The sequence below is a fragment of the Saccopteryx bilineata genome, chromosome 3 (assembly GCF_036850765.1).
Source record: "Saccopteryx bilineata isolate mSacBil1 chromosome 3, mSacBil1_pri_phased_curated, whole genome shotgun sequence".
In the NCBI taxonomy this organism is placed as follows: domain Eukaryota; kingdom Metazoa; phylum Chordata; class Mammalia; order Chiroptera; family Emballonuridae; genus Saccopteryx; species Saccopteryx bilineata.
Genome location: NC_089492.1, coordinates 276,234,959 through 276,262,118, shown reverse-complemented (window position 1 = coordinate 276,262,118; position 27,160 = coordinate 276,234,959). Strand labels below are relative to the sequence as shown.

General features: G+C 47.1%; 1 protein-coding gene and 1 long non-coding RNA gene across 2 annotated transcripts; one reads left to right on the top strand and one right to left on the bottom strand.

The window, feature by feature from the left end:
* Positions 1 to 1,177: 1,177 nt before the first annotated feature.
* On the bottom strand, positions 1,178 to 7,596 carry LOC136331520 (uncharacterized). Its single transcript, XR_010730497.1, has 3 exons — positions 7,459 to 7,596; positions 2,617 to 4,271; positions 1,178 to 2,282 (listed from the first exon to the last, which is right to left on the bottom strand). It is a non-coding gene; the product is annotated as an uncharacterized lncRNA (long non-coding RNA).
* Positions 7,597 to 7,644: 48 nt separating this feature from the next.
* Positions 7,645 to 14,336, top strand: RPL11 (ribosomal protein L11). Its single transcript, XM_066270126.1, has 6 exons — positions 7,645 to 7,785; positions 8,551 to 8,701; positions 10,324 to 10,430; positions 12,588 to 12,719; positions 13,704 to 13,814; positions 14,259 to 14,336. The coding sequence occupies exons 1-6, from the start codon at positions 7,777 to 7,779 to the stop codon at positions 14,286 to 14,288; spliced, it is 540 nt and encodes a 179-aa protein (XP_066126223.1). The 5' UTR covers positions 7,645 to 7,776; the 3' UTR covers positions 14,289 to 14,336.
* The last annotated feature ends 12,824 nt before the right edge of the window (positions 14,337 to 27,160 follow it).

Genomic DNA, 27,160 nt, shown 5'->3' with positions numbered 1-27,160 from the left:
CCCCCCCCCCTTCCTTTCTGTCTCTCTCTTCCCCTCCCGCAGCCGAGGCTCCATTGGAGCAAAAAGATGACCCGGGCACTGGGGATGGCTCCTTGGCCTCTGCCCCAGGCGCTAGAGTGGCTCTGGTTGCGACAGAGCGGTGCCCCCTGGTGGGCGTGCTGGGTGGATCCCGGTCGGGCGCATGCGGGATTCTGTCTGACTACTTCCCCGTTTCCAGCTTCAGAAAAAAAAACAACAAACTGGTATTAAAGATATGCAGCCCAGTGGTACCAGTTGGTAAACTATGGAAATATTTCTCCTCTGGTTGAGAAATAGCAGCTGCCCAAACCCCGTGTGTGCCCCAGCATCCTGGCCACCTCAGCCCACCCCAGAGACTCTCCCACTGCTGTAATTAATTCTAGAAAGGATACTTAGAAGGGTGACGTTGTTTTATATTTTTGCAGATACCTTTAATTTCTGGCTTAATAGCAGACAACCTGATTCTCACATCTGATTGTGCAGTTGATCTGTTGATTTTACATTGTGTAGTCTCTAGAAAACACCATTGTTGTACTTGTGAGACAATGAGAGAGGAAAAGGCAAATAATGTCTTAATATGAAAATAGTTTTGACCTTGCAAACTCTAAAGGGTCTCAGGGACCATCAGGGGTCCCCAGACTACTATTTGAGCACTGTTTATCTAATGTATATTCTAAACTAGGATGGACTGTTTTCTGCAGTAGCCAAAGTCAGGACACCTGGATTCTAGTTCTATCTATTAATCTAATTAGTTTTTTCAACAAAGACACCTGGTCTCTGGTCTGTCCTGTTCTCCACTCTGCCCTCAGGGCCTAACACAGTGCTCTAATTGGAACTGAAATGAACAAATGCCCAGGAGCTGAAAGAAGTTCAAGTCACCCAGGGATCCAGGGGTAATTATCAGCCATATCTACTATTTAAGGGTAGTGGTTAAGAACTTGAACTTTAGAGTCTCATGCCTTGGGTTCAAATCCTAGCTCTGCTGCTTATTAGCTGTGTGAAAGTGGTGATTAATGATTTGAGAAATCACATGCAAAACTACAGACTAAGCACTTTACGTATACACAACCCCATGAAGAAGGCCTTTTATTCCCACATAAAATAAGAAAACTGGGACAGAGTGTAGATAATAGCCCAAGTTCACTTGCTTCTAATTTTATTAAAAACTGCCACAAGCCTTTTATTTTAGGTGGGGGAAGAGAGAAGAAGGGAAAGAGAGAGGAAAGGAGAAAGAAAGAGAGTGAAAGAAGCATCAATTCGTTGCTTCACTTGGTTGTGCATAGATTGCTTCTTGTACATGCCTTGACAGAGGATTGGACCGGTGACCTGGGGCTCAAGTTGGTGACCTTGGGATCATGTCAACGACCCTGTACTCAAGCCAGTGAGGACACCACACTCAAGCCAGCGACCCTGGATTTCAAACTGGCGACCTCATCATTCCTGGTCATAGATCTATCCACTGTGCCACCACCACTTAGGCAAATAAATACATCTTTGCATGTGTCCTCCATAATTTAATTAATATAAATTCCTAGTGAAACAAAGGATAGGCATTATTTTGGAATCTTCTGACATATACTGCCCAATTGTCCTTGAGAAGGTTTGGTATTGCCATTGGCAATGTTCATTCCTACAGCGTTTGAACAGGTGCATGCTGGGTACTGTCCTTGGTGCTGAGGGTGCTCCGGTGAATGAGGCGACTCTGCTCAGGGCACTTAGTCTTGTTGGGGGCAGGGCAGATGGATGATGACAGGTACTAAGAAAGCAAAAGGGTAAAGGGACACGATAGGGTAGAGTTCCTTCATATCGGGTGGTCAAGGGGGACTCTTCCATTGTGACAGGAACCTGAAGCTTTGGTGCCCATTTCCCCACACCCAAAGTATTGTCACATACTTCAACTAGCAAGAGAAAGGGATTTATTCTTATGTCCTTTCGAGAATTTACTAAGCACCTACTATGTTCTGGATGCTAAAAAGAAAACAAGGTATTCAGTCAGTGGACTAGAGAGATTTAGGGTTTAGACTCAGCTCTCAAGAAATACCTGTGATGTTGGAGACCTCAGTTTCCTCATCTTTAAGATGGGGGTGAGGCTGATCTTATAGGCTTATGCAGGCCTGAGTTGGCACAGAGCCAATGAGTTGACAAGTTCATCAAACTAATGGAAGAATTCATCCTTGCTGATGAGGCTAATGTTTGAGTGTGGAATTGGACTCATCATCAACTTGGGCCTTGGGCAACCTTCTTCTGATCCTCAATTGTCCCCTCTGTAAAAAGAGGAATTTTTTTTCTTATAAGTTTGATTTATTTATATAAAAATGATTGTTAATTTTTTTCAAGGCCTCCTATCTTCCTCCCATCTTCTCCCCACTTCTCGAGTTGAGCGTTAATAAGAACAGCAGCTTTCTGCTTTCGGCCCCCAGGTTTTGAGTCCGTGAGACAGGAGGTGTTCTGGGCGGCTTCTGTGCTGCATAGTCTGTTTTCTTCCCACGGGGGATATCCCTGGCTGCAGCCCGCTTCCCCACCCACCGAAGCCGTCCCTGCTCCCCCGTCCCAACCTTCCACGCAGTCACTGCCTCCTCCCTCCTCCAAGGGTCTCACCAAGGACTGCGTGCGATCACTGCCAGCTTGCTGTGCGAGTGACGTCAGGGCCCCTCTCCAGGCTCTGCCTTTAATTTCCAGTCGTGAGGAAGAGCCTGGTGTTTCCCTTGACACTGATGGGACACTAAGGTTCAAAGCCTCGAGATTTACTCACTCAAGGACCTATGGCTGGAAAGGAGAAACGTTACTGGGTTTCTGATACTGTGCCCGACCTGGAGCTTTGAGGGGCTGGCCTCCCACTTGGCCTTTAACTTTAACCGCCTTGGTTCTTTCTGTACCTTTTGTCCTGTATTTTGAGTGAACTAATATGTGGCTTTTCAGGGCAGAAATGACGTCTCTGATGTGCTTTGGCTGGGACTTTTAGAGGAGTGAATACCATGTCTGCTCAAAAGGCATGCATATATGCACTGTCATTCTAAAAGCCACCTCCCTAGAAGGTCCTAAACACAACGATGCTGCCAGTGCTTCCCAGTCTGTTGCCTTGGGGAAGTCCTTTGCAGCCCCTGCGGCACCTGTTTGGGGCACCTCTGATGGAGGTGCCTCGGTCTTGAGAAGGCACGAGTACCAGACTATTTGGGTCTTGTTTTCCTTCTTACTCCTGATGCTTGCTTAACTTTGCTGTAGGTAAACAAGTCCCGATAGGGAAAGGGATCTGTTTCCTCGCCGGTGTAATGAGCAGATGGAATGAGACCTATTTGAGTTTCTCAGAATCTCTGCTTTTCAACTCAGGGGCAACGCCTGAGAGATTAACTGTGATCGCCACTGTTTAGTGGGTGCATAGTACAGGTCAGCATTGTGGTCGGTGGATTGTGTGTGGTCCTTTGTGTCTCTACGTGGGCCATTACAGGGGACTGCCAGGTAGGTGGTGATGTCGCTGTCTCACAGATGAGAAAGCAGAGGCTCAGAATGCATACAGAAGTGACATGAGACCCTCTGTTAAGTGCAGGCTGGTGCCTGGACCAAGCTCTCTAGGGGCTGTGAGGTATATATTTGGTGGCTTTTCCAGGTACACTGGTTCAGAGCCTGGAAGGTCACCAGGAAGGAGAGTATGATGCTCTGGCAGCACTGGACTCTATCATCCTCCCTGCTTACCCTACAGACAAGCCCTTGTGGCCGCCCCTGCAAGCTGTGTGCGAGACCGGGGCTGCCTGGGGCTGATTCCATGCCCTATGGGGCTGTCTGGAGTCGGGAGCTCATGGGGTGTGGCTGCTGACAGCCCTGGTGGCTCTATCCCTTCAGGCATCGGCACAATGCCTGTGGGCCAGGGGAAATGTGCTTCCTCATGCCAGGCACGGTGGTGCCTTTGCCTCCTGCAACATCACCATGGAAGTCAAGTTTGTGGTGATGCACCATGAGGTCCTGGCTGAGGCCCTGCCCAGTGACAACATGGGCTTTGGACATGAAGAACATGTTGGTGAAGGACATCAGGCAGGGCAACGTGGCAGGGGACACATAGTGAGCTCAGAGAAGGTGCCAGTTGCTTCAAGGCTAGGAACACTAATGTGGTGGGTGCCCAAGAAGCACGGCTTTCCCTGGGACCTTTACTTGTGGAAGCAGAACAGTCAAGAGGCTAAGAAGAAATGTGCTGGTATAAGACTTCCAGGTTTCCAACCATTACAGCCAAGTGCCTTTCAACTTCTTTGCTTGTTTGTCACCTATAAAATAGATATAAAGAGATTTTCAGCAAGTTGAGAATTCAAGGAGTTCATATGCACAATCCAAAGTGTCACTAACGTGGTTCGCCTGACTTCCTGCACAATCTCCCTATAGCTCATGCCCTGCCGTGTTCCCCACTTGTTTCTCCATGTCCTATGTCGTTGGTTGCATTGCTGTGCAGATGGTGGCCATTGGAATCACCAAAGCTGCACAGAAAAAAGTCACGACTGAAGGCAAAGTCACCAAGCCGACCATGAAAGCAGCTAGGAAGTAAATGGTGACGGCTACTTTAGGTCCCTCCAGGCCAGGGGCAGCCCAGGTGGAGCCACACCTAGGAAGGAAAGAGTGGCTCGAGGAGACAAGAGCCTTGCAGTTGCTCTGATCATGACCTGCCCCTGCTAATACGTTTTTCCTTCTTTCTTTTTTTTTAGAGAGAGAAACAGGAAGAAGGAAGAGAAATGAGAAGCATCAACTCATAGTTGTGGCACTTTAGTTGTTCACTGATTGCTTCTCATACGTGCCTTGATGTGGGGTGGGGAGTGGTGGTGCTCCAGACGAGCCAGTGATACCTTAATCAAGCCAGCAATGTTGGGCTCAAGCCAGTGACCTTTGCCCTCAAGGCAGTGACCCCATGCTCAAGCTGGTGAGCTTGTGCTTTAACCAGCGACCTCAGGGTTTTGTTTGTTTGTTTGTTTCCAAAGCAGGGAGGCAGTCAGACAGACTCCCATATGTCCCCGACCAGGATCCACCCGACATGCGCACTAGGGGGCGATGCTCTGCCCATCTGGGGCATTGCTCCATTGCAGCTGGAGCCATTCTAGCACCTGAGGCAGAGGCCATGGAGCCATCCTCAGCACCCAGGCCAACTTTGTTTCAGTGGAGCCTTGGCTGTGGTAGGGGAAGAGAGAGATAGAAAGGAAGGAGAGGGGGAAGGGTGGAGAAACAGATGGGCGCGCTTCTTCTGTGTGCCCTGGCCAGGAATTGAACCTGAAACTTCCACATGCCAGGGCCGATGCTCTACCGCTGAGCCAACCAGCCAGGGCGACCTCAGGGTTTTGAACCTGGGACCTCAGCCTCCCAGGTCTTTGCTCTATCCACTGTGCCACCACCAGTCAGGCATGTTTTTCTTTTTGCTGATGAATTTGAAGCATGCGAATAAAGCACAGAGTCTTTTTGTCTCTCTGCCTCTTCTGACCTGGAAGTCTCAAGTAAGAAAGGAGTCGAGGGGTGCCAGGGCTAATTTTGCCCCTGCTGCTTCCTTTTGGGGACTCGGCTGATGCAAGAGCCACAGAGCTGGGCTCATGGGGAGGAAAGGGTGTAAAGGGGTATAACCCTGGGGCATCTCTTGGCCCCGGCCTCATTCATCAGCTCTTAGAACAGGATTGGACACTGGCATTAGACTGCCTGATTTAAATAGTGTCTCTAAAAGTTACTAAACTTCTGTGTGCCTTGTTTATTCATCTGTAAAATGGGAAAATAGTACCTGACTCACAGGGGCGTTAAAGGTCAAGTGAATTGGTACCTGCTGGCCATGGTAAGTTAGCTATTCTCATCAACACGGTGTTGGAATTGGAGTCAAGTGAGAGCTATTATGGGGAAGTTCAGTGGAAAGAGTTGGGGGCAGGGAGCAGAGAATGAGACCAAAATTTGGAGGATGAGCTCTGTTTTATCTTCCTAGGGGACATGTTTCCCTTCAATTATTTCCTTAACTTCACTTTGACAATTTCAGAGTTACAGAACAGTTGCAAAGTCCCATGTATACTTCACTTAGATTCCCTAAATCTTAAATTGACCACATCTGCTTTATTCTTTTTCCTCGAAGTACAGAATTTTTTCTGAACCATTTCAGAGGAAGCCACAGTTATGACTGCCCTTTACCATTAAATGAACACGAGTACACTGCTGAAGTCTACAGACGTCATTCAGATTTTGTCATTGATCCCAATAACATGGTTTACAGCCAAAAAACATGTCAGGATCATGTGTTGCATTCAGTTGTCTCTTAATTTCAGATTTTGAAACAGCCCCTCCCTCAGCTCTGCCCCCCCCACCCCCTAGAGGTCTGGCTGAGGCCCAGCTCTGGGCCAGGCAGTGGGCACTTGAAGGAGGAGGCTCAAAGGAGACGCCCTTTTTCTTTGCACTCTTCTATCAGATCGTTTCCCAGAGAGCAATTTTGTCCTGATGGATGCAACATAGAGCCTAGGGGCCTCTACCTCCCTCTAGCGGTGAGAGAAGGTAAAAAAGGCAGCAGAAGAAACTGGCTTGGCTCCTTCACCACCAAAGTCCTGTATGTTGTTCTTTCCTCATTGGCTCCCGTTAAAGAAACTGGCGACTCAAGGTCAGCTTCAGCTTGGGACGTGGATGCTGGCACTCCCTTGGGTCCTGCTGTTAAAGATTTCGTGTAAATCAGGGAGCCGTCTTATTGTCTGGGACTGGAGTCCTTGTCTGTCAGACTAATCTGCAAGCCGTCTTTGTGTCTGCAGGATGATCCGCTAAATTATAAATCATGTCTAACACTTTAGGCAGGGGTTGGTTGGATACAGCAGGTTTATATATATTAACAAGAATAACCACTCATTGTAGACTTACTATGTGTTCTACACAATTACCTCATTTAATTTTCAGTCTCGTGTATCCATTTTATTTTTTTATTATTATTATTTTTTTACAGAGACAGAGAGAGAGTCAAGAGAGAGGGATAGATAGGGACAGATAGACAGGAACAGAGAGAGATGAGAAGCATCAATCATTAGTTTTTCATCGCAACACCTTAATTCAATGATTGCTTTCTCATATGTGCCTTGACCGTGGGGCTACAGCAGACAGAGTAACCAACCCCTTGCTCAAGCCAGTAACCTTGGGTCCAAGCTGGTAAGCTTTGCTCAAACCAGATGAGCCCGCGCTCAAGCTGGCAACCTCGGGGTCTTGAACCGGGGACCTCCGCATCCCAGTCCGATGCTCTATCCAATGCGCCATCATATATCCATTTTAAAGATGATAAAAGTTGAGGTGGAACGAAGTTTAATTAGTAACCTGCCCAAGGTCGTATAGCTTATTAGCTAGCCAAGACAGGACCATATCTGCCTGTTTTCACAGCTCAGGACTCAAGCCACTCTGTTCCAATTGTACAAATGCCATTTGTTTACATTATTACAGGATAAATTATCTGCTTCATAATTTGTATACCTGATTAAATGTAGTTCTGGCAGTCTCATCACGCAAGCACCACCAGGTCCTGAGACTGTGGGGGGCGGAGAGGATTCCGGAAGCTCAAGTAAAACCCAGTCTGGGAACTTTGAAAACTATTCTTGGAAAACCCAGGTCCGGGTCGTCGGGCGGGTGTTGCCTGCAGTTGCTAGCAGTGTCCACGAGCGGAGAGCTGACGCTACGCTGCTCCACATGCGCCTCTTTCCTCTCCATCTCTCGGGTTAGCTTGGGGAAAGAGCCCGCCTCCTGGCCCATAAGGCCCTGAACCGGAAACTTCATTCTCTCTTCCTGTTTCCCATGATGGCGGTGAGTACTTGCTGCCCTTTGTAGCTTTTTTTCATCCGCCTCCATCCATGGCCGCCCGAGCCCCCGCGGGCTCATTCGCCCTTGGCCCGAGGAGAACAGAGCCCTCGATAGTGGCCGTGTCGGAACTTCAGAGCCATGCAGGCGGAGAGCGTGGAGCCGACCCCTGTCGCCTCCCCTCCCGCCCTCCCAGGAGCAGGCTCAGGGCAGCCGCCGGGAGGGCTCAGATGCACGGGCCCCTAGGCTTCAGCGAGAGCGAGCCGCTCGAACGAGGGGGTCTGGGACACGGGATCCGGACCTGTTTCCTGTCCTGGGGATTTGAGACTTGTCCATGTAGGGAACGTCATCCGGGACCTCCGCAAAGGGAAGGGGGCCAGCCTTTGGCCGCAGCCTCGGAGCTGCTTCGGCATGGGATGGGGGACGTGGCACAATCGCGTGTTTCCTGTTTCCTCAGTAGTTAAATTTCTATGTTCCCTTTCCCTCCATCGGCCTATTAATGGACCGCTGCTCGTCACTGCACGTTGAGCCTAGCCTCTTGGGGTTCACCCTCAGTGTCTGGAACCTTGGCACTTGGCACCTGCCCTAAGTGTCTGTTCGCCGTGCGTGGAGGAAGAAACAAGATCTCGAGCTGTCTTCCTGGATGTCTCCCAGACAAACCCGGGGACACTTAAACTAAATTCTTAGGACTTCGGTAGGATTTAGGATGAGCAGAAATAAATACGCAGCTAGGGTGGGTTGAGGGTGTTGACCCTGCGCTTCCTGTTACAGCAGGACCAAGGTGAAAAGGAGAACCCCATGCGGGAGCTTCGCATCCGCAAGCTCTGTCTCAACATCTGCGTGGGGGAGAGTGGAGACAGACTGACCCGAGCAGCCAAGGTCCTGGAGCAGCTCACCGGCCAGACCCCTGTGTTCTCCAAAGGTAGATGGCAAGCCTGCAGAGGGCTGGTGGCTTAATATACCTGGGTGTTTCTTAACTCTCCTGCCAAGTTGAGGGTCCATTTTGGTTTTTCGGGGGGTTTTTTTGTATTTTTTCTGAAGCTGGAAACGGGGAGAGACAGTCAGACAGACTCCTGCATGCGCCCGACCGGGATCCACCCGGCACACCCACCAGGGGGCGACGCTCTACCCACCAGGGGGCGATGCTCTGCCCCTCCGGGGGTCGCTCTGCCGCGACCAGAGCCACTCTAGCGCCTGGGGCAGAGGCCGAGGAGCCATCCCCAGTGCCCGGGCCATCTTCGCTCCAATGGAGCCTCGGCTGTGGGAGGGGAAGAGAGAGACAGAGAGGAAGGAGGGAGGGGTGGGGTGGAGAAGCAGATGGGCGCCTCTCCTGTGTGCCTTGGCTGGGAATCGAACCCGGGACCTCTGCACGCCAGGCCGACGCTCTACCGCTGAGCCAACCGGCCAGGGCCTGAGGGTCCATTTTGACAGTGACAGTTGACATCCCTTAAAAAGCGTTACCTGCTCTGGCCGGTTGGCTCAGCGGTAGAGCGTCGGCCTGGCGTGCAGGGGACCCGGGTTCGATTCCCGGCCAGGGCACATAGGAGAAGCGCCCATTTGCTTCTCCACCCCCCTCCCCTCCTTCCTCTCTGTCTCTCTCTTCCCCTCCCACAGCCGAGGCTCCATTGGAGCAAGGATGGCCCGGGCGCTGGGGATGGCTCCTTGGCCTCTGCCCCAGGCGCTAGAGTGGCTCTGGTCACAGCAGAGCGACACCCCGGAGGGGCAGAGCATCGCCCCTGGTGGGCGTGCCGGGTGGATCCCGGTCGGGCGCATGCGGGAGTCTGTCTGACTGTCTCTCCCCGTTTCCAGCTTCAGAAAAATACAAAAAAAAAAAAAAAAAAAAAAAAAAGCGTTACCTTCCTGAGGTACCCAAGAAGTAGCTTCCTTTTTTAGGATTGGTTGTGCCATTGGAGTACAAGGTTTTATGGGAGCAGAAATTAAGACTAGCCCAAGCAAAGACTATCCAAGTAGGAGAAGAGGTAGTGTGGAAATGCTGGGGAAATAGGAAATGGTATTAAGCCTGATAAACATGGTTATATAGGCTGCATCAAGAACAGGGTAAAGTTGTATTGCTTTAGGATAGTGAAATATGGCAAGGCCTTGGGTTCAGATACCATCTCTTTTTACCAACTGTGACCTTAGACGAGTTAACTCTCAGAATCTCATCTGTAAAATGGGGGTGACGGTACAATAAGGTTTTAGCAAACATTAGTTGTTATTTCCTAATGTTTTGTGTTCTGTGAACACAATGATTAGCTTCCTTTCTAGGGGCTTATTCTGGTTGTGAACCTGCTTTTCCTGAGACTTTGGTATTATGACTGAGCTCTTAATTGCTTAAGCATGGTTGAGTGACTTGGAAGTTGGAAAATCTGTTTTCTGTGTTACAGATAAAACCGATTAAGAGATGTAGGTGACACTGGTTAGAACACCACCACTTAGAGTGTGGATATACACTTAAATCTCTTTGGAGTGATGGAGATGATGTACTAGGGCATAGACTGTGTGTATGGCGGCACCTAACTCCTTGTTACCCCCTGCCTGCAGCCAGATACACTGTCAGATCCTTTGGCATCAGAAGAAATGAAAAGATTGCCGTTCACTGCACAGTCCGTGGGGCCAAGGCAGAAGAAATTTTGGAGAAAGGTCTCAAGGTGAGGCTGATCCCATCATGGGGTGAAACTCATGAACACCAGCTTAACACATAATTATAGTGGCAGCAATTAAACTTAATGTACTGATTTTTTTTCTTTTTCTTTTTTTTCAGAGAGATAGACAGGAAGGGAGAGAGATAAGAAGCATCAACTCATAGTTTTGGCACTTTAGTTGTTCATTGATTGCTTCTCATATGTGTCTTGACCAGGGGGCTCCAGCTGAGCCTCTGACCCCTTGCTCAAGCCACTAACCTTGGGCTCAAGCCAGTGACCATGAGGTTTGAACCTGGGACCTCAGCATCCCAGGTCAACACTCTATCTATGGTGCCACTAGTAGTCAGGCTCTATATATATAATTTTAAAGATTTTATTGATTTTAGAGGAGAGAGAGAAGGAGAGAAAGGCATGGGAAACATCAAAACATAGTAGTTGCACTTGTATGTGCCTTGACCTGGCAAGTTTGGGGTTTCAAACCAGCATTTCAGGCCCACACTCTTACCTACTGCACCACCACAGTTCAGGCTTTTTTTTTTTTTTTTGTATTTTTCTGAAGCTGGAAACGGGGAGAGACAGTCAGACAGACTCCCGCATGCGCCCAACCAGGATCCACCCGGCACGCCCACCAGGGGCAATGCTCTGCCCCTCTGGGGCGTCGCTCTGCCGCGACCAGAGCCACTCTAGCGCCTGGGGCAGAGGCCAAGGAGCCATCCCCAGCGCCCGGGCCATCTTTGCTCCAATGGAGCCTTGGCTGCGGGAGGGGAAGAGAGACAGAGAGGAAGGGGGTGGGAGAAGCAAATGGGCGCTTCTCCTATGTGCCCTGGCCGGGAATCAAACCCGGGTTCCCTGCACGCCAGGCCGATGCTCTACCGCTGAGCCAACCGGCCAGGGCCAGTTCAGGCTTTTTATGTTTCATTTGGTTTTGTTTTAGTGTAATTGACATATAACATTGTATTAGTTTAGGCTGTACCATATGATTATTGCATTTACTAAAATTACAATGATGGGAAGTTTGTACCTCTTGACCCCCTTAACACTTCCCTGGCAGCCACCAATTTGGGTTTTTTTGCATTTAGAAGTTTGTTTGTTTTTGTAACATACAGAAAGAGGGACAGACAGGCAGGAAGGGAGAGAGATGAGAAGCATCAATTTTTTGTTGTGACACCTTAGTTGTTCATTGACTGCTTTCTCATATGTTCCTTGACTGGGGGGCTCCAGTAGAGCTAGTGACCCCTTGCTCAAGCCAGCAACCTTGGGTCCAAGCTGGTGAGCTTTGCTCAAACCAGATGAGCCCACACTCAAGTTGGCAACCTTGGAGTTGGACTCTTGGGTTGTTTTACATATCTTGGTTATTGTAAATAATGCTACAGTGAACATAGGGGTACATGCGTCTTAATTTTTTGAGGAACCTCCATACTGTTATTCACAGTGGCTATACCAATTTACAAACTCACCAACAGTGCACAAGAGTTCCCTTTTCTCTTCGTCCTGACTACATTTCTTTTTTTTTTTTTACTACATTTCTTTTTGATAATAGTCATTCTAACTGGTGTGAGGTGTTACCTCTTTGTGGTTTTGATTTGCTTTTCCCTAATGACTATAGAGATGTCAGAGCGTTTTTTTTTTCATGTGCCTGTGGGCCATCTCTATGTCTGAACTCTTCCTACCCTGGCCTGTTAGCTCAGTTGGTTAGAGCAGTGTTTTTCAACCACCAGTCTGCCAGAAATTTTATATGCCAGTCCAGGAGAAAGTTAACCACCCTGCTGTTGTATGAAGATTATAGAACTGGGTTGGAGCATTGTCCCTGGGGTTGCTGGTTCGGTCCTGCTCAGGGCACATGCAAAGATCAACCAATGGATGGATAGAGGAGTGGAGCAACAAATCAGTCTCCCTGAAATCAATTGAAAATAATTTAAAGGACCCTTCTTTTTTTAGGCAGAGTTAAACTGTACTCTGGTGCTTCCTCTGGGTTTTTCCCTGCCCTTTCAAAGTTGGGAAAGGTCTTTGAACTCCATAGTTGAGATGTGATTTGGTGTAGAGGGGATATCAAATTTGGTTGTGGTCAAATTGTATTTCTGGGTGCTGAGTGTTGCAGGCTAAGCTAATTATTTTGGGGGCATTTGCATTAACGAACTGTGATTGCTACATTTATCTCCTCAGGTGCGAGAGTACGAGTTACGAAAAAATAACTTCTCAGATACTGGAAACTTTGGTTTTGGGATCCAGGAACACATCGATCTGGGGATCAAATATGACCCAAGCATCGGTATCTATGGCCTGGACTTCTATGTGGTATGAATATTTCATCCATTTCACTCTTTGTCTGTGAGGGGCATGGATTCTGCTACTCCTTTATTTCACATACGCTGTTTTGATGTTCAGGTGTTGAAGAACATGGGTTGAAGCCTTGTTGTCTGCCTTGTCTTCTTTCCCTTTGGAAGATGTGCCTTGCTTATGACGCCTGTAGGGATGTACACTAGTTAGACGAGATTGCTGCTATTGTAAAACTTAAAGTCTAGCATCTAGCAACCACCGATAGGGCTTAGAGGTGGATGAAGAAACCGTTTCGTTCAGCTACTGAATTGAAAATTTAAGAGATAATGCTGGGAGCCGCCTTTGGAATTTGGGTTGACTGCACTGAGACTGCTCTTTCCAGCCCCTTCCCTTAGACCCTGGGGGACAGTAGCTTTCATTCAGAGGGCAGGCTTGGCGATGTGGCTGGTTTGTCTCAGGTGGGGGTTTCAGTGTAAGAATGACCATCTGTGTTATTGCAGTGCTTTGGCCCAACCATCAAACTAAAGAGCAAAAACCAAGTCCTGACTGGTGTAGGACCTGAATTATGGCAGCAGCCTTGTTAGATTTGTGTGTCCAAACAGTAATGAGAGTTGGTTGCTCACTGGGAATCTGGGAACAGCAAGCCTCATTTAAGAAGGATTTTTGAGTTGAAGTGCAAGGGGAGAGATAAAACTACTTTTTTATGCTTCTCAGACTTTAAGTAAAACTGTTTTGGAGATTGGGGAGCAGCGGTGGAGAATTTTGGGGAGTAGCTACCATTAGAAGTTAGGTAGGGAAGCAGGGAGGTGCGGCAAGTTCCGGCCTCCAGAGCAAACCTGTGGTGTGGCAGCGTGTCTAGGATGTTGCTAACGAACAGTTCCATCTGGCCCTGAGATTGTGGGTCCAGAGTGACTCTTGAAGACTAATCTCCAATGGGTGAGTCTTGTCTGTCTGCTTTTGACTCTGAGCTGGCTAGGTGACTGTTGGTTATTCCTGGGACAGGTGCTGGGTAGGCCAGGTTTCAGCATCGCAGACAAGAAACGCAGAACAGGCTGCATTGGGGCCAAACACAGAATCAGCAAAGAGGAGGCCATGCGCTGGTTCCAGCAGAAGGTAAAACTGATCTCTCGCAGGTGAAATGGTGGAATGTGGTGAATGGAGTTGGGATTTGGGGATGCAAAGTCGTTTACCATTTGATGGGTAGCTTCTGTGAAGATAGTATGTATATTTGGGCAACTTGGCAAGTAGGGGCTTCCAGGGATAATGGTTTAAAAGAACACCTAGGATCGGGCCTTTTTCCCCACCGCCATGAATGCTGGTAACATAAAGAGAGGGAATACAGCTTTAATAAGCGCCCCCTTTCTCTTAGAGTGTAGTGCAATTGAGCACAGTGTAGCAGCTACAACTGGCCAGCTTCCTGTTCAGTTCAGGGTGGGCATGGGATTCAGAGCCAAGTTCATGTATCAGGTTTGAATTCTAAAATGAAACATTAGCCATTGCTGCGATTTTTGCTGTTTCCACCTGTTCTGAAGAAAAATAAAATCTCTTCTCTTGCAGTATGATGGGATCATCCTTCCTGGCAAATAAATCCTGTTTCTATCCAAAAGGCAAATAAAATATTTTCAGTGAAAGGTACATTACTTTGTGTATTCTGTGAAAGGAGCCTGGCCATATTCAAGTCCTTGGACCTCAAGCCACTTAAAGCTTCGATGGGAATAGCTGGTAACAACCCGTCTTCCTCTGAGCGGATGCCAGTGTTTCCTGACAGAGCTAAGCCTGAGCTGCAGCATTGCCCGTGCTCGCCACACCCTGTCGATAGGCTGTGGTGCAGTAGCCCTTGGAAACTGATTTCAGAGGAGGTGTATGGGGCTGGGTTAGAGCCTTGGTCAAAGGTGGGCGGCAGAGCCGCCATGTTCCAGGAGGCTCCCTTCGACTCAGCGATTCTGGTCTTCACTAGAGATTTTAGTAGCATTGATGTCTGGTGACGGGATCATGGGCTTTGGTGTGAAGCTTGGGGTTATATTTTGGTGTAAATGTTCAGACCTAGTTTCCCTTTAAAGTGAGAGTCCATCAGGTGGAGAGGCAGTGTAAGTAGAGAAGAGGGTGATCTTTGAGGCAAATTGCCTAGATTCCATTCCCACCTGTCTTTTAGATGTGTTAACCGTGAGCAAGTTAATCCTGCCTCAGTTTCTAATCTGTATCATGGAAGCCATAACACGAATATCCCTCAGAGGGTTAAGTGGGTTAATACCTGTAGAATGTCTAGGCTCGTACCAGGTACACAGTACTCAAAAAGGGTTAATTTTGTGTTTTGGTATGGGAAATGTTTCTCTTAACCAGTCTCCCCCCATTCCCCTCTACCCCGTGAAAGTAAAACTTTCTTGCCTATATATTTCCAGGTCGCTGAAGTTGTGACATTCAGAAGCCACTGTTTCTCTGACCATAAATGCAAAACTTGGACAGTGGTTCATAATTTTCACTCTTGGGTTTACATTTTGAGCATGTGTTAATTAAGTTTATAACTTACTCTCCTGTGATTAATGAGTTCAGTTGTCCTTGGGCCACCTTTTCATTGTTGTTCATAGTGCTGAAATTTGTTAGCTGTCTTTGTAGGTATTTTAAAACCTAGAGATTATTTGGTGTGCCTAATATTTTATGGAAATGTGATTTGTTTTCCTAGTAATAAAAGCTTCTTCCTCAATAAGATCAGATCCAGTCGGTTAAAGGGAGAATCATGAAAAGTGTTGCTATATACTTTTTATTTCACTTAAAAATAAGGCACTCACTGCTCAATCTGGTACTTGTAGGGCCAGGTCCCGTCACCTTGTAAATAGAGTGAAAACTTGTGAAAGAGTCTTGCTTCTTGTGATTCGGCTGTATTTTTATAGGAAGAACCTCAGTCATTTTAACTTCTGTAATTAGAGTAAGAACTAAACTGAAATCAATATTTTTGAGACAACACTAACTCTTGGTGAATGTCTAGGTAACATACTGGGCGCTAGCTGCTGTGGGAAGTCGACATGTACAGAGGGGATGGAGAGCACCTGCTAGTTTTATCTAAAAGCATTCTGGGAAGTGGAAGTCGCTCTAGTGCAAGGGTGGTCAACCTTTTTATACCTACCGCCCACTTTTGTATCTCTGTTAGTAGTAAAATTTCTAACCTCCCACCGGTTCCACAGTAATGCTGATTTATAAAGTAGGGAAGTAACTTTATAAAATTTATAAAGCAGAGTTACAGCAAGTTAAAGCATATAATAATTACTTACCAAGTATTTTATGTCGGATTTTCGCTAAGTTTGGCAGAATAAATCTTTATAAAACAACTTATTATAGTTAAATCTGTCTTGTTTTGTTTTGTTTTGTTTTACAGAGTCAGAGAGAGGGATAGACAGGGACAGACAGGAACAGAGAGATGAGAAGCATCAATTATTTTTTCGTTGTGCGTTACAACACCTTAGTTCATTGATTGTGCGGGACCGGGATCCACCCAGCATGCCCACCAGGGGGTGATGCTCAGCCCCTCTGGGGCGTTGCTCCATTGCGGCAGGAGTCATTCTAGTGCCTGAGGCAGAAGCCATAGAGCCATCCTCAGCACCCAGGCCAACTTTGCTCCAATGAAGCCTTGGCTATGGGAGGGGAAGAGAGAGAGAAAGAAGAGGGGTAAGGGTGGAGAAGCAGATGGGCACTTCCGTGTGCCCTGACCAGGAATCGAACCCAGGACTTCCACATGCCGGGCCAACACTACTGCTGAGCCAGCCGGCCAGGGCTTGTTAATTTTTTAATGGTATAAATGTGCCTACCCTTCATTTGGTCCTGCTGTACTGTACTCAGTTGAGTTGACTTCCCCATTTTAAAATTAAACTGCCTGGGCTTGTGACCCAGGGCAAAAAGGAATCTTGGGAGTTCAGAGATATTAACTAGATTTTAGTCCTAGCTCTAGCAATATTTTAGGTGAGTCATGAAACACCTTGGGGACTGGGGCAAGTGAGGATACTTCCCTGACCAGTTTAGAGCAGCCAGTACCAGGAAGACTTGCCCTCTGTTCTGGTTAGGAGCTTGGTTCCAAACACATACCACACTGGGGTCTAAAGCATTGACATTTTGGGTAGAGCTGCTAGTAAGTGGATGGCATCACCTGGGAAACTTGAAGCTTTGGGGTCCTCCCTCAGACCTACTGTATTAGGAACGGCCTTTTGACAAGATCTGCAGGTGACCTGTATGCTCACACTAAAGTAAAGAAGCACTGCCCACATCCTGATGCCAGAAGAAAGCGGGAGGACAGGATTGCCCAGGAGAGTTTGTAAATAAATTTTAGTTCTGCGAAGTTCTTGCTTGTGTGGTTATTCTCATTTCTTCAGCTGCTGCCCATGAAAACTTGGATCATTGTTAGGTGACCCTCTGCCCCCATGTCCCACTGTGGATGCCTTCAGAATAATGTAGAATCCCTAGTGGGCATCTGTCTATATCCCAGGCTAAGCCCAGAGATACTGGGTGCTACTTTGCTGGTTGAATGTTCTAGTCCTCTAGTTACCCTGCAGGGCGGAGTTCTTAAGCTGGAGCAATAATACCTATCCCCATCCTGAGGTATTTGAAATTTTGTGGGGGTGGCCTTCTAATTATTATTTTACTAGGGTTGCTGTTTGTATTAGTACCTAGAGGTCAGAGGATGGTGCCACAGAATGTAAGTGGTTGGGATTAGGTCCACTGGTACTTCAGTAGCAATTAAATGGAGCCAGCCAGCTACACAAATGCTAGGGGGTCTCAGTCAATTTGATTAAGAAATAGCAGGGAGACCATGTAACTAGACAGTAAGGATAGCGATTAGTAGATGAAGCTAAGGAGGGGCCAGATTATAGAACCCACCAATGGAGGCTGTGGCAGGTGCCGTGCGACACTAGAAAGGGAGAATTTGGACACAAGGGGAAACTGCTGGGTTATCGTACCAGAGTGCTTGACATTTTCATCCACATAGGATGGCTCGAGGGAAGAAATCAAAATTCAGGTGAGAGTCGTTTAGTGTTCCTTTTAAAGATGTCATCAAAACTTTAAATTCTGTGGCCCCCACATGTGATGCCACTGTAGATAAAACTGCTCAAAACCTGGGCTTGCATAGTCAAAGCACATATGAGAAGCAACTACTAAGTTGATCCTTATCACCCCCACCCTTTTCTCTAAAATCTAAAAAAAATCTTAAAAATTTTTGTGTACATGCATATGTTACTGTTTTGAGCTATTAGGTAGAAAATATCAGTCCACAAGGACTGTTTATGCCAAATAACTTTTTTTTTCATGTTTATTTTACTGATTTTAGAGGGATAAGAACATCAATATGTCCCTGTAAGTGCCCTGACTGGGGATCAAACCAGCAATCTGTGCTTCAGGACTATGCTCTAACCAACTGAGTTGTGCGGCCAGGGTTATGCCAAATAACTTAAAAGTCATACATGAGCCTGACTGCTGGTTGTGCAGTGGGTAAAACATTTACCTGGGACGCTGGCTTTGCCGGCTTGAGCACGGATTCACTGGCTTGAACATGGGATCATCAACGTGATCCCAAGGTCTCTGGCTTGAGGCCAAGGTTGCTGGCTTAAGCAAGGGGTCACTAGCTCAGCTGGACCTGGTCAAGGCACATACGAGAAGCAATCATTGAACAACTGAAGTTGCACAACTATGAGTTAATGCTTCTCATCTCTTTCCCCATCTCTGTTTCTCTAAAAAAAAAGTCACGCACAAAAGGCCCTGGCCAGGTGGGTAAGTGGATAAAACATTGACCCAGAGTGCCAGAGGTCACAGGTTGGAAACTGCTGGTCAAGGGTATGAGAAGCAATACACAACTAAATGAATTAAGTTGATCTCTCTTTCAAACCAGTGGGAGGAAATAGTTGTATGTGAGAGCAGACTAAGGACAATAGGTTCTCTCCCGCACTGGAAACCCTAGTCAGCAAACATGGCCTTTTTAAAAGAAATAATTGAGGAAATTAGCTATAATTTTAATTTTCTATTTTTTCTCTTAATTATGTCTCAGGTTACCGGGGCTTCATAATGTGCCATCTTCTGGATGTGTAGTACATACTGCCGTATCTATGCAGCCAGCACTAAACGCCAGGCGTGTCAGTTTCATTAAAGTGCCCCAGTAGAGGCTCTCCTTTTGTCCTGTTGTCTTGGCCCATTGTTCACTATCTGTACAGTCCTTGCATAGTATTTTCAAGCTGTTAGGTGGTGTGGTATAGCTGAAAGAATGCTAAGCTGCCTGACAGGTGGTGGCGCAGTGGACAGAGCATCAGCCTGGAATGCTGAGGTCCCTGGTTTGAAACCCTGAGGTCGCTGGCTTGAGTGCAGGCCATTGGCTTGAACATGGGATCATTGACATTCTATTTCTCTGCTTCCCCTGCTAGCATGGTGGTATAGGCAAGTTAACAAGGTATAGTGCAGCTTTTCTGGAAATACAGTATAGTTCTAGAGCAGCCTAGCCTATTGGATTTTGTGTATAACTTTCTATCTTCTGAGCTTTGTTCATTTCTTTTTCTTCAGTTTAATCCCCTGCTAGTCCCAGTCTGTTAAGCTCCATACATTTGCTGAGGTGCTCCAGCCAGGGGGTGGGTAAAGACCATAATGAGTAGGCTGCCAGAGGTCTGAGCCCTAAAGGGTTAAGGCCCAGACTTCCTAGGTTAGTGTTGAGGTCCCAGCCCAGAAACCGCCCACAGACAGTTTAAGCTGACAGCTGATAGGGACCTAGCTGTTTCCTGGGGGTCCAGAACCACTTCCAGAGCAGCTTGTTATGGAAACCACAGTTTGTGGCTGTCCCAGGGGTATCCAGCCTCAGGCACCCTGCGGCCCAGGAGGTCTGAACTTGATTCTCTCCAAGGTGCAGGGACAGGAAAGCATCAGGAACAAATACAGATGGTTTGTTTTTACAAATCTGAACAGAAGTGACAAGTTGTTTGTGATTGTACTAGTTGACGAACTTAAGTAACTTGTTTTTATGTTTTGTTTTTTCTTTTTACAGAGACAGAGAGAGTCAGAGTGAGGGATAGAGACAGGGACAGACAGACAGGAACGGAGAGATGAGAAGCATCAATCATTAGTTTTTCGTTGCGCGTTGCAACACCTTAGTTGTTCATTGATTGCTTTCTCATATGTGCCTTGACCACAGGCCTTCAGCAGACTGAGTAACCCCTTGCTGAAGCCAGCGACCTTGGGTCCAAGCTGGTGAGCTTTTGCTCAAACCAGATGAGCCCATGCTCAAGCTGGCGACCTCGGGGTCTCGAACCTGCGTCCTCCGCATCCCAGTCCAACACTCTATCCACTGCGCCACCGCCTGATCAGGCTGTCTTTTTGTTTTTTGCTTTTAAAGTTGGTTCTGCTTAAACATTACGTAGTACAGTGTGTAAGATCACAGAATTTGGAACTTACGCTTCTTAAATCCTTTGCAGGTCCCTGGCTTATATTCCATGAAGACTTCAACTAGCTGCCACCTGGCCCTTCTTCCAACTCTAATTTTAGGATATTGTGCAATGGTCGTTCCTCTCAGGGTGGTTGTCCAGACAAACTACAGGGGATGGGTATGCTCTCCTGGATGCTGGTTGGAATTCTTTCATGACATGCAGTTTTCATGACTACGAGGTGTTACAATAATGAGGACACAGGAAGGCATAGAAAAGGAAAGGAATTGCCCAAAGTCACAAGTAGTAGTGGCAGAGCCAGTATTCAAACCGAGGTGATCAGACTGCAGAACCTTCAGACCCGTCTTTTTGTACAGGTTTCTCGCTCTTAAGTAACAGGGCTGAACCACACATCTGCTCCTTGACATATCCTTCCAGCAGCTTCTCCCTGAAATTAAGCTGATCGACCTACAGAAAGCTGTTTATCATTTTAGCTGATAATTCCCCAAGTTCCCAAAGAGGGCCAGCAGTCATAGAAATGGAGTTGGTCTTAACTTGTCAATAATTAATTGAGTCTGTAAACACAAACACCCAACTAGCCCCTGGATTGTAATTAAAGGAAGGCAGTACCTCAGAATGGGAAGTGTGTGTATTTTGTAACTGACAGTCTGCAATCCCAGTCACAAGGCTGTCTCTCTATATGTTCCCAGTGGCTGGCCTTCAAGACCACCTTGTTCCTCAGATGGGGCAGAGACTGCCTAGGTGAGGCCTGAGGCAAGTCAGCTTCTTCCCTGGGCTTCAGGTCTGATGTAAAATAGGTCAACACCTACCTTGCAGAGTTATTTTCAAGAATTAAAGGTGGTATATGTAAATCACTTGGCATGTAGTAGGAACTGTTGTTAGTATGTAATTATTACATACAGGGTGGGCAAACGTAGGTTTACAGTTGTTCCTATAGGAAATAATACAATAGTTAATAACAATTTAAGAATAAACTGTTGGCTGACGGGTGGTGGCACAGTGGATAGAGCATTGACCCAGAATGCTGAGATCACTGGTTCAGGTGATCATCCACATAATCCCAAAGCTCACCGGCTTGAGCCCAAAGGTCACTGGCATGAAAAGCCCAAGGTCGCTAGCTTGAGCAAGGGGTCACTGCCATGGCCTTGGTCAGGGCACGTACGAAAAGCTCAATGCACAACTAAAGTGAAAGCAACTATGAGTTGATGCTTCTCACCCTCTCTCTTTTTCTCAAAATTAAAATTAAAAAATCCACACAAAACTGTTTCATGTACTCACAACTATAAACCTACTTTTGCCCACCCTGTATGTTCTTTGTGTTTTGTGGCAGGTTTAAATGTAAGAGGTTGAATCTTACATCTGCTGCCCTTTCCTGGGAAAGAAAAGAAGGTGAGGATGGGGGTTATTCACTGGAAGGGTATTGAGTAAGTGTGGATTCAGGGGGTTGTTTCCTGGGCTTCTATTCTTTCAAGGACTCCCTCAAGTCTATGAAGAACTGGGTTTTAGGAGTGACAGTAGCTTGGAGAGGGACCAGGTATGGGTTCCTGTGCTCTCTGTTTAGCATTCTGTCTTCAGCAGACACTTGAGTGCTTACCTACATGAAGCATGACATTGACCCAAACTGATAGTCTCTGCTGCCAAGTGGACAAAAAGTACATGTCCCTCCTTCTTGCCCCACTTCAGGTGGAAAAAAATCCAGTGCCCTCTTTAATGTTACAAATATCAAAATAGACCCTGGCCAGTTGGCTCAGCGGTAGAGTGTCGGCCTGGCGTGCGGGGGACCTGGGTTCAATTCCCGGCCAGGACACATAGGAGAAGCGCCCATTTGCTTCTCCACCCCCCCCCCTTCCTCTCTGTCTCTCTCTTCCCCTTCCACAGCGAGGCTCCATTGGAGCAAAGATGGCCCGGGCGCTGGGGATGGCTCCTTGGCCTCTGCCCCAGGCACTAGAGTGGCTCTGGTCGCGGCAGAGCGACGCCCCGGAAGGGCAGAGCATCGCCCCCTGGTGGGCAGAGTGTAGCCCCTGGTGGGTGTGCCGGGTGGATCCCGGTCGGGCGCATGCAGGAGTCTGTCTGACTGTCTCTCCCCGTTTCCAGCTTCAGAAAAATACAAAAAAAAAAAAAAAATCAAAATAGGCTTCCTCCCCAACATGACAGTACAATGATATTAACTCTTCCAAGTCATCACTGCTGCCACAAAAATGGGGGCTTGGGATTGCTCCCCTGAAGGCATCCCACCCCCATCCTCCAGTATCGAAAGGCACTGACTGAGTGGGTCCTGGCGTCCTGGGGTCCTGGAGACAGTTTTGCACTCACAGACTGCGGTAATCTAAGGCCATCTGCATCAGTCACCTGTTAAATAGCAGATTCATTCTTGAACTCCACTCAGAGACTTAAAATGTTCTGGGGCTCAGAAGCTCGCATTCTTACAACATTGAAGGTTGAGATTCATTATTCTATTCTTGACTACACTAGCTTTCAGAGTTTTTTGACAATAAAATAAAAATGTATTTTATGTCACCACTTATCCATATTCTTATCTCGAAAAAATAATTTAATGAAATAATACCCTTACTTTCGGCAATGTATTCTCATTTTATAGTCTGTCGTGTGTATATGCTTTTTTCTAATGCTGGTGCTAATGCATTGAATCTGCAGTTCGGAAAACCCTGCTCTGCGTGCAGTCAGTCATGTTTCGATCCCAAAGGCGGAACATTTTAGCTAGAAGAGCCCTCAGGGATCATCTGATCTAGCAGCCCCTAAATCCTAATTCTTGGCTAGCACTGGTTTGGTTACAGGAGAATCATCTGAGACATTTATTTAAAATACCAATTCCAGGCCCAATGCCAGAGAGCTTAGAGTAGAACACGGGAATCTATTTTTTAGTGATTTCCTAGATACTTTGTATGCACAGCCAGGTTTGAAAATTCTAGGATGCAACCCTTACACTGAAGGCTTTCTAGACCAGCAGAGGATTTGAATGTGTCTGTCTCTGCTGTTAGATGTCAGGGTTTTCCAATTGTGTATCACCTTTAGCTTACTCACGAAATACTATTATTTACCTGATATTTCCTGTAAAAGACATAAAAGAACATGTCACCACTGAATTTACAGGTTTGACATACTTCTAATGAACTAAAATATGTAACTGTCTTAAAAACTGTATCCTGCTAGCATGACCTGTGGTGGCACAGTGGATATAGTGTTGACCTGGAACACTGAGGTCCCAGGTTTGAAACCCCAAGGTCGCCGGCTTGAGCATATGCTCGTGGGTTTGAGCATGGGCTCATCAGATTGAGCACAAGATTGCTGGCTTGAGTGTGGGATCATCGATATGATCCCATGGTTGCTAGTTTGAGTCCAAAGGTCACACTGGCTTGAAGCACAAGGTCACTGGCTTGAACAAAATGTCACTGGCTTGGCTGAAACCTGCTGGTCAAGACACTATGAGAAGCAATCAATGAATAACTAAAATTGCCACAATTATGAGTTGATGCTTCTCATCTCTCCCTTCCTGCCTCTGTCTCTTGCTTAAAAAAGTGTGTAAAGCAGATTTGACAGGAAACTAGAATTCATTTCGGACATGGTTAATTGAAGATGTCTATCAATCATCCAGGAGGACATGTGCAATAGGCAGCCTGGAGTCGAGTCTGGGCTGCAGGTAGGTGTTTGGGGCTCGTCAGCATAGAGATCCATATTTAAAGTCTTGAAATTGGATGAAATTATAAGAGAGTGAATGTGATGAAAAGACAAGATAACCTGGAACTGAACCTTAGGGTATTTCATTGTTAAGAGGTCTAAGAGCCTGACCAGGTGGTGGCGCAGTGGATAGAGCGTCGGACTGGGATGCGGAGGACCCAGGTTCGAGACCCCGAGGTCGCCAGCTTGAGCATGGGCTCATCTTGTTTGAGCAAAAGCTCACAAGCTTGGACCCAAGGTCACTGGCTCGAGCAAGGGGTTACTCGGTCTGCTGAAGGCCCACAGTCAGGGCACATATGAGAAAGCAATCAATGAACAACTAAGGTGTCGCAACGAAAAACTGATGATTGATGCTTCTCATCTCTCTTCGTTCCTGTCTGTCTATCTGTCCCTATCTATTCCTCTCTCTGACTCTCTCTGTCCCTGTAAAAATTAAAAAGAAATAAAAAAGAAAAGAGGTCTAAGAAAAGAAAGGGATTGGCAGAGACTAAGAAGTAGGGACCAGAAAAGTAGAAAAAATAGGCCTTTATTATCCTGGAGGTCATATGCGAGTGTGTGAAGGAGGACAGTGTGACAGTCCAAGGGGAGTACTGCTGATGATCAAGTCTAGTGAGGACTGAGGACTGACTGTTGGACTTCACAGCATGAATGTCACTAGTGACTAGGCCTGCATCAGGACGGTAGGGGGATAGGCTTCAAAGCTTGAGTTGAGAGGGGTTCGGAGAGGATGGGAGGAGAGTGAACTCTTATGAGAATTTTGCTATCAAGGGGAGTAGAGATGGGAGAAATAACTGTTCTGGTGATTGGAAAATCTAGTAGCAAGAAAAATTGGTGTAAGAAAGGGAAGACTTGCTGAAGTAATAATACCCTTGAGTAAGTGCGAGGGGTTGGCTTTTAGCACAAATGGAGAGACTGGATTTGGATGGAAGCATGGTTGGGGTATGGTGGTAAGTCGAGAGGCTGAGTTAGGGTGCAGAGTTGGCAGGTGGCAGATCAGTGGGTGTTCTCTTCTGATTGATTTTCTCAATGAAATAGGGGGATAATCATGGGGGACAGATATAAGGCTTTAGAGGAGGAGTAAAAGTCATCTGGGAAGTCCTGCATCAAATATGGAGGAACACAACCGAAGGGCAGGACCCTCTCAATGAAACTCCCGTGGGTGAAGAAACAGGTTTGAGAGGTCAAGGGCTGTATCAAGATCACAGCTGGTTAATGGCAGAGCCACGCCTACTCCAAATCACCTAATGTCCTGGCCTAGTACTTGGTAGACCCACATGGCACTGATCTTTTCCAGGATGGAATCCTCTTGGCTCTTCTTTCTTCGAAGACTTGGTCTCGACCTGCAGTCTTCTCTGACACAGAGGGCTGTCCCATAGGCCTTTCGAGTGTCTCTGATCTTGCTCCCTGGATTTCATCTGTATCTTTGTCCTACGGATCAGTGATGACGAAACTTCAGAGTGAATTAGCCGTGGTCAGGTGGCTAGGTCAATCAAATGTCCTCCCAATACACAGAGGCTGCAGGTTCAATCCCTGATCAGGGAACCTATGAAAAGCAATCAGTGAGTGCACAACTAAAAAATGGAACAGCCTGACCAGGCGGTGGCGCAGTGGATAGAGCGTCAGACTGGGATGCGGAAGACCCAGGTTCGAGAACCCGAGGTCGCCAGCTTGAGCGTGGGCTCATCTGGTTTAAGCAAAAATTCACCAGCTTGAGCCCAAGGTTGCTGGCTCCAGCAAGGGGTTACTCGGTCTGCTGAAGGCCCGCGGTCAAGGCACATATAAGAAAGCAATCAATGAACAACTAAGGTGTCGCAATGCGCAACGAAAAACCTAATGATTGATGCTTCTCATTTCTCCGTTCCTGTCTGTCTGTCCCTGTCTATCCCTCACTCTGACTCTCTCTCTGTCTCTGTAAAAAAATAAAATAAAATAAAATAAAAAATGGAACAACTGGCCCTGGCCGGTTGGCTCAGTGGTAGAGTGTCAGCCTGGCGTGCAGAAGTCCCAGGTTCGATTCCCGGCCAGGGCACACAGGAGAAGCGCCCATCTGCTTCTCCACCCCTCCCCCTCTCCTTCCTCTCTGTCTCTCTCTTCCCCTCCCGCAGCGAGGCTCCATTGGAGCAAAGATGGCCTGGACGCTGGGGATGGCTCCTTGGCCTCTGCCCCAGGCGCTAGAGTGGCTCTGGTTGCAATAGAGCGACGCCCCGGAGGGGCAGAGCATCGCCCCCTGGTGGGCGTGCCGGGTGAATCCCGGTCGGGCGCATGCGGGAGTCTGGCTGTCTCTCCCCGTTTCCAGCTTCAGAAAAATACAAAAAAAAAAAAAAAAAAAAAAGGAACAACTAAGGGAATGAGTTGATGTTTCTCTATCTCTCTTTTCCTTGACTCCTCTCTTAAATCATTGGAAAGTTAAAAATAAATAAAGTGAATTAAAATCTCCTGTAAGCCTTATCAAAACTAGATTGCTGGGCCTGACCTGTGGTGGTGCAGTGGATAGAGCATTGACCTGGAACACTGAGGTCACAGGTTCGAGGCCCTGGGCTTGCCTGGTCAAGGCACATATGGGAGTTGGTGCTTCCTGTTCCTCCCCCTTCTCTCTTTATCCCCTCTCTAAAATAAATAAATAAAATCTTAAAACAAACAAACAACTAGATTGCTGGGATCCCACCCTTAGAATTTCTCTTTCTCTCTCTCTCTCTCTTTTTTAATTCATTGATTGATTTAGAGAGAGGGGAAGAGAGAGAGCAAGAGAAAGACAACCTGTTCCTCTGCTCCTGTATGCACCCGACCGGGCATTGCACCTGCAACCTCTGTGTATCTGGATAATGCTCTAACCAACCAAGCTATCTGGGCAGGGCTCTCTTTCTTTTTTTTTTTTAATGACTAAGCTATATGATGTTTTTCTGTAAAAATTTTTTAAAATTGATTTTAAAGAAAGAGGAGAGGGGAGAGAAAGCCAAAGAAACTTTGGTTTGTTCCACTTGGTTATGCATTCATTAGTTGATTCTTGTATGTGCCCTGACTGGGGCTCAAACTCACTACCCCTCACAACTCTGCATTGGGATATGCTCTAACAAACTGAGCTACCCTGCAATAGCTAGAGTTTCTGATCCACTGCGCTACTGTGCCACCATAGGTCAGGCAAGAATTTGTATTCCTAACAAGTTCTCAGGTGATGCTCAAACTACTAATTCAAGAACAGTGCCTTGAGACCCCCAAAGTAGACTGTATGTGTCTGTTGGGTTTAAGTTCATAAACTTGGAAGGCATCTGTCCTCTGTCATGCCTTAGGCTCTGGAGCCATAGAGATCTGGGGTGGAATCCCAGTCCTGGCTGTATAACCTTCTAATCTTGGTACATTTTA